This window comes from Sitodiplosis mosellana, unplaced genomic scaffold (genome assembly GCF_009176505.1).
Source record: "Sitodiplosis mosellana isolate CC-2019 unplaced genomic scaffold, AAFC_SMos_1.0 Smas_scaffold_6226, whole genome shotgun sequence".
In the NCBI taxonomy this organism is placed as follows: Eukaryota; Metazoa; Arthropoda; class Insecta; order Diptera; family Cecidomyiidae; genus Sitodiplosis; species Sitodiplosis mosellana.
The window spans coordinates 23,814,221-23,826,331 of NW_022601467.1; the positions used below are offsets into that span (position 1 = coordinate 23,814,221).

At 34.1% G+C, this 12,111-nt stretch overlaps 2 protein-coding genes across 3 annotated transcripts in view; one reads left to right on the plus strand and one right to left on the minus strand.

The window, feature by feature from the left end:
• Nucleotides 1–9,887, minus strand: part of LOC129578502 (uncharacterized) — a 13,522-nt gene extending 3,635 nt beyond the window's left edge. Inside the window, exons 1-5 of one of the 2 annotated variants that reach the window (XM_055467200.1) lie at nt 9,657–9,887; nt 9,397–9,596; nt 9,142–9,330; nt 8,884–9,076; nt 2,873–3,545 (exon numbers count right to left, since the gene is read on the minus strand). In XM_055467200.1, coding sequence (XP_055323175.1) covers nt 2,873–3,545; nt 8,884–9,076; nt 9,142–9,330; nt 9,397–9,596; nt 9,657–9,722 — 1,321 coding nt within the window. In that variant the 5' untranslated portion in view covers nt 9,723–9,887. Of the gene's footprint in view, nt 1–2,872; nt 3,546–8,883; nt 9,077–9,141; nt 9,331–9,396; nt 9,597–9,656 lie in introns of those variants that run through there. The other variant, XM_055467201.1, reaches the window with a different exon arrangement.
• Nucleotides 9,888–9,914: 27 nt separating this feature from the next.
• On the plus strand, nt 9,915–11,811 carry LOC129578503 (GPALPP motifs-containing protein 1). The gene is made up of 3 exons (XM_055467202.1): nt 9,915–9,988; nt 10,065–10,608; nt 10,916–11,811. Exons 2-3 carry the CDS (start codon nt 10,089–10,091, stop codon nt 11,692–11,694), a joined length of 1,299 nt encoding a protein of 432 aa, XP_055323177.1. The 5' UTR covers nt 9,915–9,988; nt 10,065–10,088; the 3' UTR covers nt 11,695–11,811.
• Nucleotides 11,812–12,111: the final 300 nt, after the last annotated feature.

Sequence of the window (12,111 nt, forward strand, 5' to 3'; positions counted from 1 at the left end):
CGAAACATGTACACCACAAGCAAAAACGTGATTTTACGCTAATTTGTTGCAATTTTCTACGTTCACTAAACTCACCTCGGTCACAATAAGTCCACTTCGTATAAATCCAAACGATTTGAATAGATCAGGCTTCGTTTGCTCTCTGTCTCCCTGTCTCAATGCGGATCTCGCCTCAAAATTGCGAAATAATCTTTTGAAAAAAAGAACCACAATCCATTATTATTGATGCACTACATGAGTTCGATAACAACATTAAATTCACATATGAAGTTGAACAAAATGGGAGACTTGGTTATTTGGATTTAAGCATCATGAGAAGAGAAAATGGCAAGATGATTTCAAATTGGTACCACAAACCAATTGCATCTAATCGACTATTGAACTTCTATTCGAACCATCCAAAGCGTATGAAATACAATGTGGCCAGATCATTCATTCGCAAAATTTTTCGCTGCAGTCATAAAGAATATTGGAGTGAAAATTTGCAACGAATCAACGACATTTTAAAGAAGAATAATTATCCGGAGAAGGTCATCATGAGTTTGATCGAGCAAGTGAGAAAGAGGAAACCAATTGATGCATCGCAGAGCTATGCGTTTTTATCGTCGACAAGAATCGATGATACAGCAACAATTAACGATGAAACAATCACAATAAATCAATACTCATCGATGGCATATGTTCCGGGTCTGAGTGAATCAATTGAAAATAGCTGCAAACAGTTTACTCCAAATCTAAAACTAGCAATGAGACCGTATAAGAAAAATTCGTGCATGTTTGCTAATCAAAAAAGTCGCATCAAGACAGACGACAAATCTGGATTGGTATATAAAATTGAGTGCAACGATTGCTCAGCTGTTTACATTGGAGAAACTATCCAAAAATTCGGAACGAGAAAATCACAGCACAAATACGATTGCAACAAGCCAGTCACGAAGTTTTCATCAGCGCTGGCGAAACACGCGAAAAATAATGATCATCAGTTCAAGTTTGATGAAGGAACGATTCTAAAGCGAGAGAGAAATAAAACAAAACTCCAAATTCATGAAGTCAACCAAATCATCAAGTTTGAAATGAATGCATGCAATGATAAAACCGATAAAAAAGACTACACAAATGCTTATGTTAATCTCATTAAGAATTCAAAATAAGTTTTTGACACCGAAATATTCAATTCATATTAATTAATGTTGATAGGTTTTTGAATCGATTAGGTTTTTTCGTGCAATATGATTCCGTTTAATGAGCGCATTTTCGCCAATCAGAGCAAGTGCCAAACTTTGACATTTCGCTGCATTGTTTGTTATTGAAAATTAGATTCACAGTGTTAGAGTCAATTGGCTCTTGGTAAATTTATTTATTTACACACGAAATCTAGGTTATTTATTGATAAATTGTGAAAAATTATTTCATTTTAGATCCTGAAGATGGCTTTTGATAAGCCGAAATATATCGATCAAATGGAATCATAAAATTTTTTTTGCTTTTTCATTCGGAACAAGAAGGAGGCAATACAAAAAGTCACACACTTTGTGTGAATCAAATAAATTCACCGTTCCGGCAATACAACATACACAGTCCAATTGGATTGTTTTTTCACAATCCATTAATTGTAATTGGTAACAAAAAAATGGGAAAACTTGTTGTGATCGAATTAATTTATATTGATTTATTCGCGTCAATCAATGCAATCGGTCTAGAATATTGCGATTTTTCCCGCTTTGAACATACGTCATTACATGAAAATGTGAACCGGTATGACGAAACAACAATTTCACAACAATTTCCAAAATAATCCACAATTTAATTTGTGCAAAAACTCTATTCTTAGCCGTACATACCTGTAAAAGGGTTTTGGTCTCGCAATTAAAGCAACTATTTAGCAAAAAAAATTGCTTTTTTTCGTTGAATGTTCACTCAAAAAAATGTGCGCCAATTTCTTGTCAATGTTCCTACACCAATGAGCCGCTGTGCTGAGTGACATTTGAAAAACGAATCGTTCGGCGTCAATGTTTCATCCTTTGAACACCACATTTGCATGGCGTGACGGTTGCTGCGTCAAAACTGCTGTTTTACGAATTGGAGACAGAAAGGGAAATCTCCAAAGAGAAGCAAAATGTTTTTGCTTCGACAGTTTTTTATACGAATATATAAACAAAAAAAAATGGAACGGACCATTTTCAATGCATTTTTCTTGGACAAAATGAGAAGAAGTTACAATCCCGTGTGGAAATTTTTGACTGACTATTCAGTCGATTAATTTGGGACATTTTGACTGACTAAAAGTGATTGTCTCGAACAAAATAAGCAACTGCAGTTAACTTTAATCACAAATCACTCTTAGTCAAAATGTCCCAAATTAGTCGACTGACTGAAAGAATAACTAAACGTGATTGTCTCCATACAAAACGCATGATTTCAATCAACTTAGCCAGTTCTAGTTGTGTATCACTACATACAGTTACATACAACTGAGTGACTGTTAGTCATTTTATTTGCACACGGGATGACATTATAAACAAAATTATTATTATATCGTGCATATTTCTAGAGCTAATGAATAGTTTGAAGATTTCAAGTGACATTTACAATTGAAAATGTTGCACAACGGTTCTGATTTCTCAATTGATTCAAAGATGAAAACGATCAAATCTGTTGTACATATATAATTCTCAGTCAGTCAGTCAGTTTTCACACCCACTATTACCGTCACAAATGGATGTGATTCGAGTGTAGCGTACAGTTGGATGATACCCGAATTTCATCCGATTCGGACGGGATTGTATGTGAATTAATGGTCAAATGCACCACTGAAGTGGGCAAAAGCATTACTTAATTTAACGGTAGAAAGCATTACATAAATGTTACATACATGTATTCTGCCAATTTGCTGATTTCCCATCTGTATTTTCATGTTCACCATTTTCGCAGATATTCATTCCGAAATATTCTTGGCTTTCATCGTCGCTATCATATTTTCTGCTTTCATCTGACTTCGAAATATTTGATAAATTTACAGAAGTAGTTTCAGATGAATTTGCATTGCTTTCAATTGGTAATGGGAATGTTTGTACAAAACACTTGTTGTTAATCAATTTAAGTGCTTCAAGGTCCCCTTGGCATGTGTCTATTGAACCTTTTATTTGATCTATTTCCACTGAAATTTTAAGCATCTCGTCCTCATTTAAATGTGCATTTATTTCAAGTGAATGAATCCGTTCGTCAATGTTCTGATATTTGTTGGTTATAGCAATCAGGCGACAAAATACGTCCATGGAGAACTTTTTCATTTTTAATAGGTCTACATTGCTCATATTGTTAATCTCTAATCTCAAACTGTCCAATCTTTTTCTTTGTTCGAATTGTTGATTGATTTTTGTATCCAACCAAGAAACCAGTTTTTCTGTATGCATTTTTATATTTTTCTCAAAACAGGTATTTTCGTTGTTTAAATACTTTATCCCATTTTCTGGATCGAAGTGGATCATAAGGTAAAATCGCAATAAATATTGCGATTGAAAATACAAAAAAACATTGTAGAAATTCTGAAAACAGACAAGAAACAATTATTATCCAGACGTTCCCCTTCCAGGCATATATTCAAAAAAAATGTAGTCAAAGTTTTAGTCACAGTTTCAACCAGTCTTGAATAAATTTTAATTATTGTAATTGATTTCGACACATTGCGAAATCACACCAATTTTACTTAAATTTAAATGTTTTTCTGCCGTTTCGAAAGCATTCTATAACACAGAATGACCCATAATGTATTTGAACAAAAATAACATGAAAAATCGACAACGGTATAGATTTGGTTTGAAAATTTTCTAATTTGACAATATTTGCCCATTCTGCAAAGTAGATTCCGCAGTTCTTCTTTGTAACACAGTGCAAAAATCTCCAATTTTTTTTACACATTGTGGGTTTGAATGGACTATTATAGAGGACTTCGAAACAAACACTTTGCATCATAAGTTTTTCAGGGTAACATATTAATAAGAATTTTATCAAAAAAACTTTGGAAATTTCGTGAAGTTTACCGTAGTGTCACTTATTTGACAATGATAACAAACCAATACATTAGAACAACACTTAGTGTACCGATGCAACTAATGAACGAAGAAACGAACACAAAACATAACAAGAAAGCAGGTACGTTACGCTGGCCCTCAAATTTAATGCTGGGATGTGACCGGTACCATTATTTAGTGCTGGCGAATGGTACCATCGGTTAATTTTATGCTGCGATAGGGAGCTAGCACTAATTGAAGAATGTGTAAAAACTCGATTTTTGGCCCCTTTACAGGGGAGCTACCCGAAAATGAAACTTTTTTGTATCGTGACCGGGCTATAAAATTAGTGCTAGATTAGTGCTGGCAAATGCCATTCTCAGATCAAAAAAATGTTCACTGGAGGCCGAGCACTAGTTGTAGAAGTGTTTGAAAACTCGATTTTGGCACTTTTACAGGGGAGCTACCCGAAAATGGAACTTTTTTGTATCGTGACCGGGCTATGAAATTAGTGCTAGATTAGTGCTGGCAAATGCCATTCTTAGATCGAAAAAATGTTCACTGGGTGCCGAACACTGATAGTAGAAATGTTTGAAAAGTCGATTTTTGGTACTTTTGCAGGGGAGCTTACACGCTCCCTATCGCAGCATAAAATTACCCGATGGTATCATTCGTCAGCACTAATTGAGCACTAAATAGTGGTACCGGTCACATCCCAGCATTAAATTTGGGGGGCAGAGTAACGTACCTCAAGAAAGCATGCCAACAGATTATCTGCATCTCATTCGAACACACAGATATACCGTGCAACTGCGCTGTGCATGTATGCAATGGCGATGTCTGTCGCTTGATATTTCCTGTCTTGTTTTTTCTTTAATTTGACTATCCGCACAACCATTGTTATTTCATACATTCATATACACAATTGAAACTGTGCTATTTGTAGCCGCACAATCCTTACAGAGGCTATTAAATAGTGCTACATGGCTTTGCCACATTATCCGATACTGATTAGCCGTTACTCTTTACAGTTTCCGCATTAAATAAACGGTAAAGTAACAACAAATCGGATAATGTGGCAAAGCAAGCAGAAAAATATCGCGCGATATCAGAGCGATACCTGCCTTATGCGATATTGAAAATATGCGTTTTAGGCAGCTTTGTAAATTCGTAGTTGTAAACAACTCCAAATGCAATTCCTCCACATGAAAACTCATTTTCTTTCATTATCTTAATTATTTTTAGGCTTTTGAAACTGACAAACATTAAACCGAACATTTTTCATGCTTTTATGGATGAAAATTACACTTTTTTAAATTTTATTTTGCGAACGTGCGAACAAGCGAACGAACAAAAAAAAATCTGCGAACGAACGAACATTGTTCGCAAAATAAAATTTGTATGAACGAACAAAAATTGAAAAAAATTGCGGACGAACGAACGAAAATGCGAATATTTTCGGTTCGTGGACACCTCTACCTACCAGTTTCGAGAAAAATGCAAAAAATTGTGATAAACCGCTAAAGATGATTTTGACCATTTCGAAGTCAAAAGAAGTCTCCACTTTCATTACAAAGTCCGTAAAACTCACTCTACTTTCATTCTTGCCCATAGAAGTCAAAATATACAGTACGCCCCCGCAAATTAGAAATGAAATGTCCCGAGACCATTTCCAATTTGCGGAGTTTTCTAATTTCTGAGGTTTTTTCAATTTCATCCAAAAACGGTGTATTGAATGAAAAACTGATAAGGGGAATGATTTGCTTAATTGAAAACGATATATTGAACACTGTTCAATCAAGTATTGTATGTAAATGCAGTTATTCTAGTGATTATAAATATATAGTAAGTCTTTTAGTTTATTTTACTGGATAAACTACTCCTCGGAACAAACCGAAATAAATGATGACCGGCTGTTCTTATTATATCAAAAAGTTAGCATTCTATATACAATTTTGTATATGCAAATTCTCTGATGGAACAAATCGGTTTCGATTTGTTAATGATTGATGATTGACGCAGACAATATGAAACAGATTACTTCTTGACTTAATTTTTAACTTCATGGTAAACGTCGAAAATCTCAAGCTGATCTGCTAATATAGTTATTCAACGAAATGGAAAAGACTTTCATTGCGTTTTTTCATTAAAAATGAAGTAAATTTCCCTTTGTCTTGAATGAAATGATTCGGAAACCCCGGAAATTAGAAATTTTCCATACAAATTTTCAAACCTGAAATTCATTTCTAATTTCTGAGGTTTTCTAATTCTCGGGTTTCTAATTTGCGGTGGCGCACCGTAATTTGCTTTCTATGCATTGTAAATGTAAAAATCCGAACAAGCCATAATTTCCAAACGAACACGATTTTTTTTCTAAATTTCCATTCAAACAAACGAACAAAAAAGTTTTTTTCAACTTTCCGAACGAAAGAACGAACATAAATAATTTTTTGAATCATGTCGAACGAACGTTCGAAGCCAACACTAGGTGGTTAGTACAAAATGTGTTTGAACCTAGGGGCGAGACACGAATTCTATTAGAATCTAATTACATTCAATTTTATATATTTTTTGCTTTATGTCCTCTAATTTTTCTAGTTTTGGTGCAAAAGTGCTAATATTGTGCTATTATTTTAAGTTTCGTGTCTCCCCCCTAGGTTTGAACTCACTGGAAAATCATCGATTCATGCCGTTTCTCTGCATATAACCAAGGCCGAAGAAAATATTCATTTAAATCAAAAATATTTTAATGAGTATTCTGTCGTTTCCGGGAATTTTTTTTAAATCAATATTTTGGCACTTTTGCTTCGAAATTCCCATATTTCCACTGTTTTCGATATACTAGTAGAACTCATTGGCTCTATTCTTTGCGTTTGCTTTGAGGATCTCTACCATCGTGCATACCCCCAATGTGTGAGAAGATTTGTTGCACTTTGTAATCATACAAAAATCAGCGCCGTGAAAACAACCCTGGAGACCACGTGAAAAAAAGAATTTTCCGAATTTTCAAAGTCTTTCATAACGTTTTTGCTCATTCTAAAAATTTGCAACACAACTCTATTAGTGAGACGTAAAAGAACGCACGTTTGTCAAACTAGGTAGCAATAAAGAGAAGTACGTTTCATTGCAACTAATAATGGTTAAAAGAATATATGAGTAGTTTGGAGCGAAAATGTAATACAGAAAAGTTGAGAAGAAAAATGTCAAATGAAAAGAGATAGCTATATAGTTCACCATAGTTTACTATACAGTTTGCTATATAGCTATCCCTTTTCCGCTCATTCATCATCGACATTTTTCCACTCAACTTTGCTGTATAACATTTTCGCTCCAAACTACTCATATGTTCGTTTTTGGCGGGTCGTCGTGGTTTTGCACGGTTTCTGCGGAACTGATAAGAGAAAATAACTTGATGTCTTCAGCAAAGTTGTAGTACCCGAGGTCTTCTATAACATTGCTGCCGCGGAAAGCGCGAAAAATGAAGAAAAACAGTTCTATACAAAGAACACCGCAACTGAGTAGACTGGCTGTACGATTTTAATACGTAGAGTCTACAGCTTTCAGTGGCGTGTTGCGTCCTACTTTGCTTTTTTATGCACGCGATTTGCGCGCAACTGATAAGAGACAACTGTCTTCAGCAATGTTATAGAGGATTTCGAGTACTACAACTTTGCCGAAGACACCATGTTGTTATCGTTTATCAGTTCCGCTGTAACCGTGAAAACCGCGGAGGCCAAACGGTATGTCAACATACTTTCTTTTAACGCAGATAGCAGGGATCGAAAACGGTTTGACGTTTCTCATACAAACAGATTTCGGAACGGTTTCACTGCTTTGCTCTCTGTTCATCGGAGCAAACCGTTTCAAGCGAAACGTTCTGAGAATGGTTTGTATGGGCAACGTTCAAGCGGGTTGTCACTGTGTTAGTGTCGTATACACGTAAGCATAAACGTTTCTGTTTGCCATACAAACCATTTTTCAGAACGTTCCAAATGGTTTGGTTTATTTACACACTCAAAACAAATATTCGGTTTGGTTTGGTTTCGATCCCTGGCAGATAGAATCAACAGAAAACATACTTTCCTTTTCAAAAATATAAATCGAGAAAAAAAAACATATATTCTTTCACGTCTTTACGAATAGAACTGACAACATGGAAGGGTTGGACCATATTGTTTATTATTTTGGAAGTTTGGATTATTAAACAAAATAAAGTTCACCTGGTAGAACCTGGTTGTTAACGGTAAGTAAATATGGCCAATGTTTTCTTTAATTCTATGGGTGAGATTGAGAGTGGAGTATGTTTTTTCTTCGATTTATATTTTTGAAAAGGCGAGCATGTTTTCTGATGATTCTGTTGGCGCTGAAGTAGAGTATGTTGTAGTACCGTCTAGCCTCCGTGGTTTTCACGGTTTTCGCGCAACTGATAAGAGATAACAACATGGTGTCTTCGGCAAAGTTGTAGTACTTGAAGTCCTCTATAACTAAGCTGAAGACAGTTATCTATAATCTCTTATCTCTTATTTCTTATCAGATTCGCGCAAGTCGCGCATTTTAATATAGAAGCAAAATTTATATAGAAGTTTTTTTTTCTTATCATTTCTCGCGCTTTTCGCGGAACTGATAAGAGATAAGAGATAACTGTCTTTAGCTAAGTTATAGAAGACCTCGAGTACTAATACTCTGTTGAAGAGATTAAGTTGTTATCTTTTATCAGTTCCACGAAAACCGCGAAAAACCGTGACGATCCGCCAAAAATGAACATATTCGCCTTTAATCATTTTTAAGTCGAAAGAAACTTACTCTTCTCTTTCATAACAAAGTCAGTAAAACATACACTACTCTCAATCTCACCTATAGAATTGGAAGTTACCTTTAAATGGTCAGTTGTAAAAACTTCGATGTTTTCAGGAAATTTCATACGGACAGGAAGTTCCTCAAGTGGTTCATACATTATTTCAACAATATCTGGCAATGAAACTGATTCCAATATTCTGATTTGAGCATATAAAATGCGAATTATTTCGGTGATTGATTTTAAGTAAATTTGACTACGATCATGTAACCTATTCCGATACAAACATATGAAAATTAACGCAAATAAATTTTAATGTAGATGTAATTTTTTTACCTCGAACTTAAGTTTTGTGATTCACGACAAAAGGTGATAATTCTACGAATGGTCTCATCGCTTTTGTCGATAACTGTTATAGTTTCATTTAACCGATGAAGAGAAATTTTGTTTTTCAAAGCAACAATCATATTTATAGCAATCCAAAATCCGTAGGTAGTAGCTGCGATTGAAAATAGATAACGCAATCTATAAAAAATTTAAATTTTGAGTAAACAAAGTAGCTAATTAAGGAAAAAGAAAACATAAAGATACCTGGGCATATTCAGTTTTAAGGAAACTGCTACCATTGAGGACAATATAAGTTCTCCAAAAAAGAAATATCTGAGTGTCTCATTTTTGGGAGATTCAAACTTTGTTGATGGTATTGCATAACATTGTTCAATAATTTCTATATGATCAACTAGCATTCGTTTTGATAGCAATATACGTCGCTGCACTGAATCTACAACATGCTGGAATAATCATTTCATTTTATAAAAGAATTTATTTGTCTGAATAACATTGCATCTTACTGAATGCCGTATTTTCGGAATTCTTGGAAGAAACCGTTCGTTTATTATATGTTTCAATAATTCCATTACTGCGAAGCTCTATTTAATGATCTAATATTAATTTTATTTGAACTCGCTGATATTAAATTTAATTTTTACGAACTAAATTAAGAAATGAAATCTATTTAAAGTAACTAAAGTGAATCTACGCTGATTTTATAGATTAATCTAGAACATAACATAGTAATAAAAATGTCATCGTTAAATATGATAGGTGGCGCTACTTGAACTTGATTGAACATTTACTCAGATGATTTTGACAAGACTGCTATGCAATGGTGCATATCGTATTTGTAAGTATACATTTCACTGAAGCAAATAATTTTCAACAATTTTTTTTGTATTTAATTTTTTCAATGATCCTATCAGTTGAATTGTTGAAAACTGTGTACAATGAACGTTTTATCCGATTTTGAGAGCTCTGATTCAGAAAAAATTCGGTATAAAACCGAATCAACAAGATATAAGAAGAAGAAGAAGAAGAAGAAGAACAAGAACAAGAACAAGAAGAACGAGAAGGAGCAGCAGCATCAGCAGCCAGATGTAAGAAATCGCAACGAAAAAGATTTGGTTGATTCAAATTCGTCCTGCTATTCCAAAAGTGAAATTCGAAACAAAGACAAAGAAGACAAGCATGCAAATCGATATGCGTATCATACCAGTTCATTTAGAAGTGACTGCCATGACAAACAAGTAGGGAGCAGTTCTTCACACGAGAAATCACGTTCCAGGGATATTGATGACAAGAAAGATTACGGTGAAAAGAATAAAAAATACAGAAAAGAAAAATTGAGAGCTAACGATGATTGTTCAAGTAATGAAGTTAATTTTGAGGGTCTACGAAATGAAGAAACACAATTCAACATGAACAGTCAGCATATGCAATCAGATACCAACGAAAGTTTAATTTGTGGTTTGTGTTTTGTTAAATTTAATCTTTACCTCTATGAGGTGTTTTTAATATCAGCAAAATGAAAAAAGGCTTTTTAATATACATGTAGAACAACACATTCTGCGTGAAATAATGGCACTATAGTGAATATAGTGCACTAGCACAATGCATTGATTGCTATCCACACTTTCCAAAGCTTAATATCATCATAGAATCGTGCGAATATATTCCTATTTAGATTAGACAGACATTTATTTAATGATACCAATTGATTTGCTCTTTATATAAAAATTGGCACTTTTACTAAAAATACTTTTCATTTTGACAGGTCCTTCTTTACCTCCACACATGCAAAAAATAAAAGATGATATTGATTCTGTCCATAACTTAACACAGATATCGACAAATAGAATATATGGTCCAACATTGTACTCTACTGACATGGCAAATAATGAAAATTCACCATTGTTAGGTGATAAAAACAACAGACCAAACAGTGAGGATGAAAATATTATAGGTCCAATTCTAGAACATACTTCGAATCAAAATGAGACGTATTTAAAATTGGAGAAACGCGCTCTAGAATTAAAGTTAGCTAAACTAAATGAAAATGAAAGAAAAAGTGTACATCAGGAACGTGAAGAATGGATGTTGTCACTGCCGGAACTCCGTACCGTATCCGATTTGGGGGTAACCGCCAGACAATTCAAAACAAAAGTAGATGATGAAATCAAAGACCGTAGCCTTTGGACCGAAACACCCCATGATCGAGAGGATAAAGTAAAGAAACGGAACCCACCACATGACAAAATAAATAGTGAAAAAATCGAGAAAATGAAGCGTGAACGCAGAGATGCAGAACAGGAAGACATGGTTCGAAAACATAAGAAAAAACATAAGCGGGATGAATCACTCCTGGAAATGCATCAGAAAAATATGAAAAAGAATTCAGAAAAGAAAAGCGTATCTACAGAACGTCGTCCGTTTTCAAGAGATACAGATCTTAAAACATCTAATCTTTTTGACGATAATATGAAGAAATCAGTTTTGAAAAAAGCCCAATTGCTGAACACACGGTTCAAAAGTGGTCAATCGAAGTTTCTTTAATTTTTTTTTCTGTCTAGAATATTGATTTTTGTCAAGATAATCTCAGTCAATCAAAATTATATCCTGAATAATTATGAATAAACTTTATAGTAATGTGACTTCAATTTGAAAATAGAATTTTTTTCAATAGCTTTTTGACATATTTTTAAAGTTGCTGCGACTGACTTTGCACTATGACTGTGCAAGTGACAAAACCAACAGTAATGATTTAGTAATAATACTTTTGGTTTGATTCGATTTTTTTTTCTTCTTCAAATAATTGAAACACATTGGAATTTTGAAAATAAATGTATAATTCAGGAAAGAAAGATACAAATGAAAAAAATTAAAAGAGCAAACGTAAAAATAAATTTTGATGAATATAAAAAAGTTTGTCGATGTGCCATCATCCACATGGAATAAATAACCAATGGGGGC

Coding starts and splice junctions, on each gene's coding strand:
- LOC129578503 (XM_055467202.1), top strand. CDS start 10,089: ATGAACGTTTTATCCGATTTTGAGAGCTCTGATTCAGAAAAAATTCGG. Junction 10,609..10,915: donor CAACGAAAGTTTAATTTGTG/GTTTGTGTTTTG, acceptor TCATTTTGACAG/GTCCTTCTTTACCTCCACAC.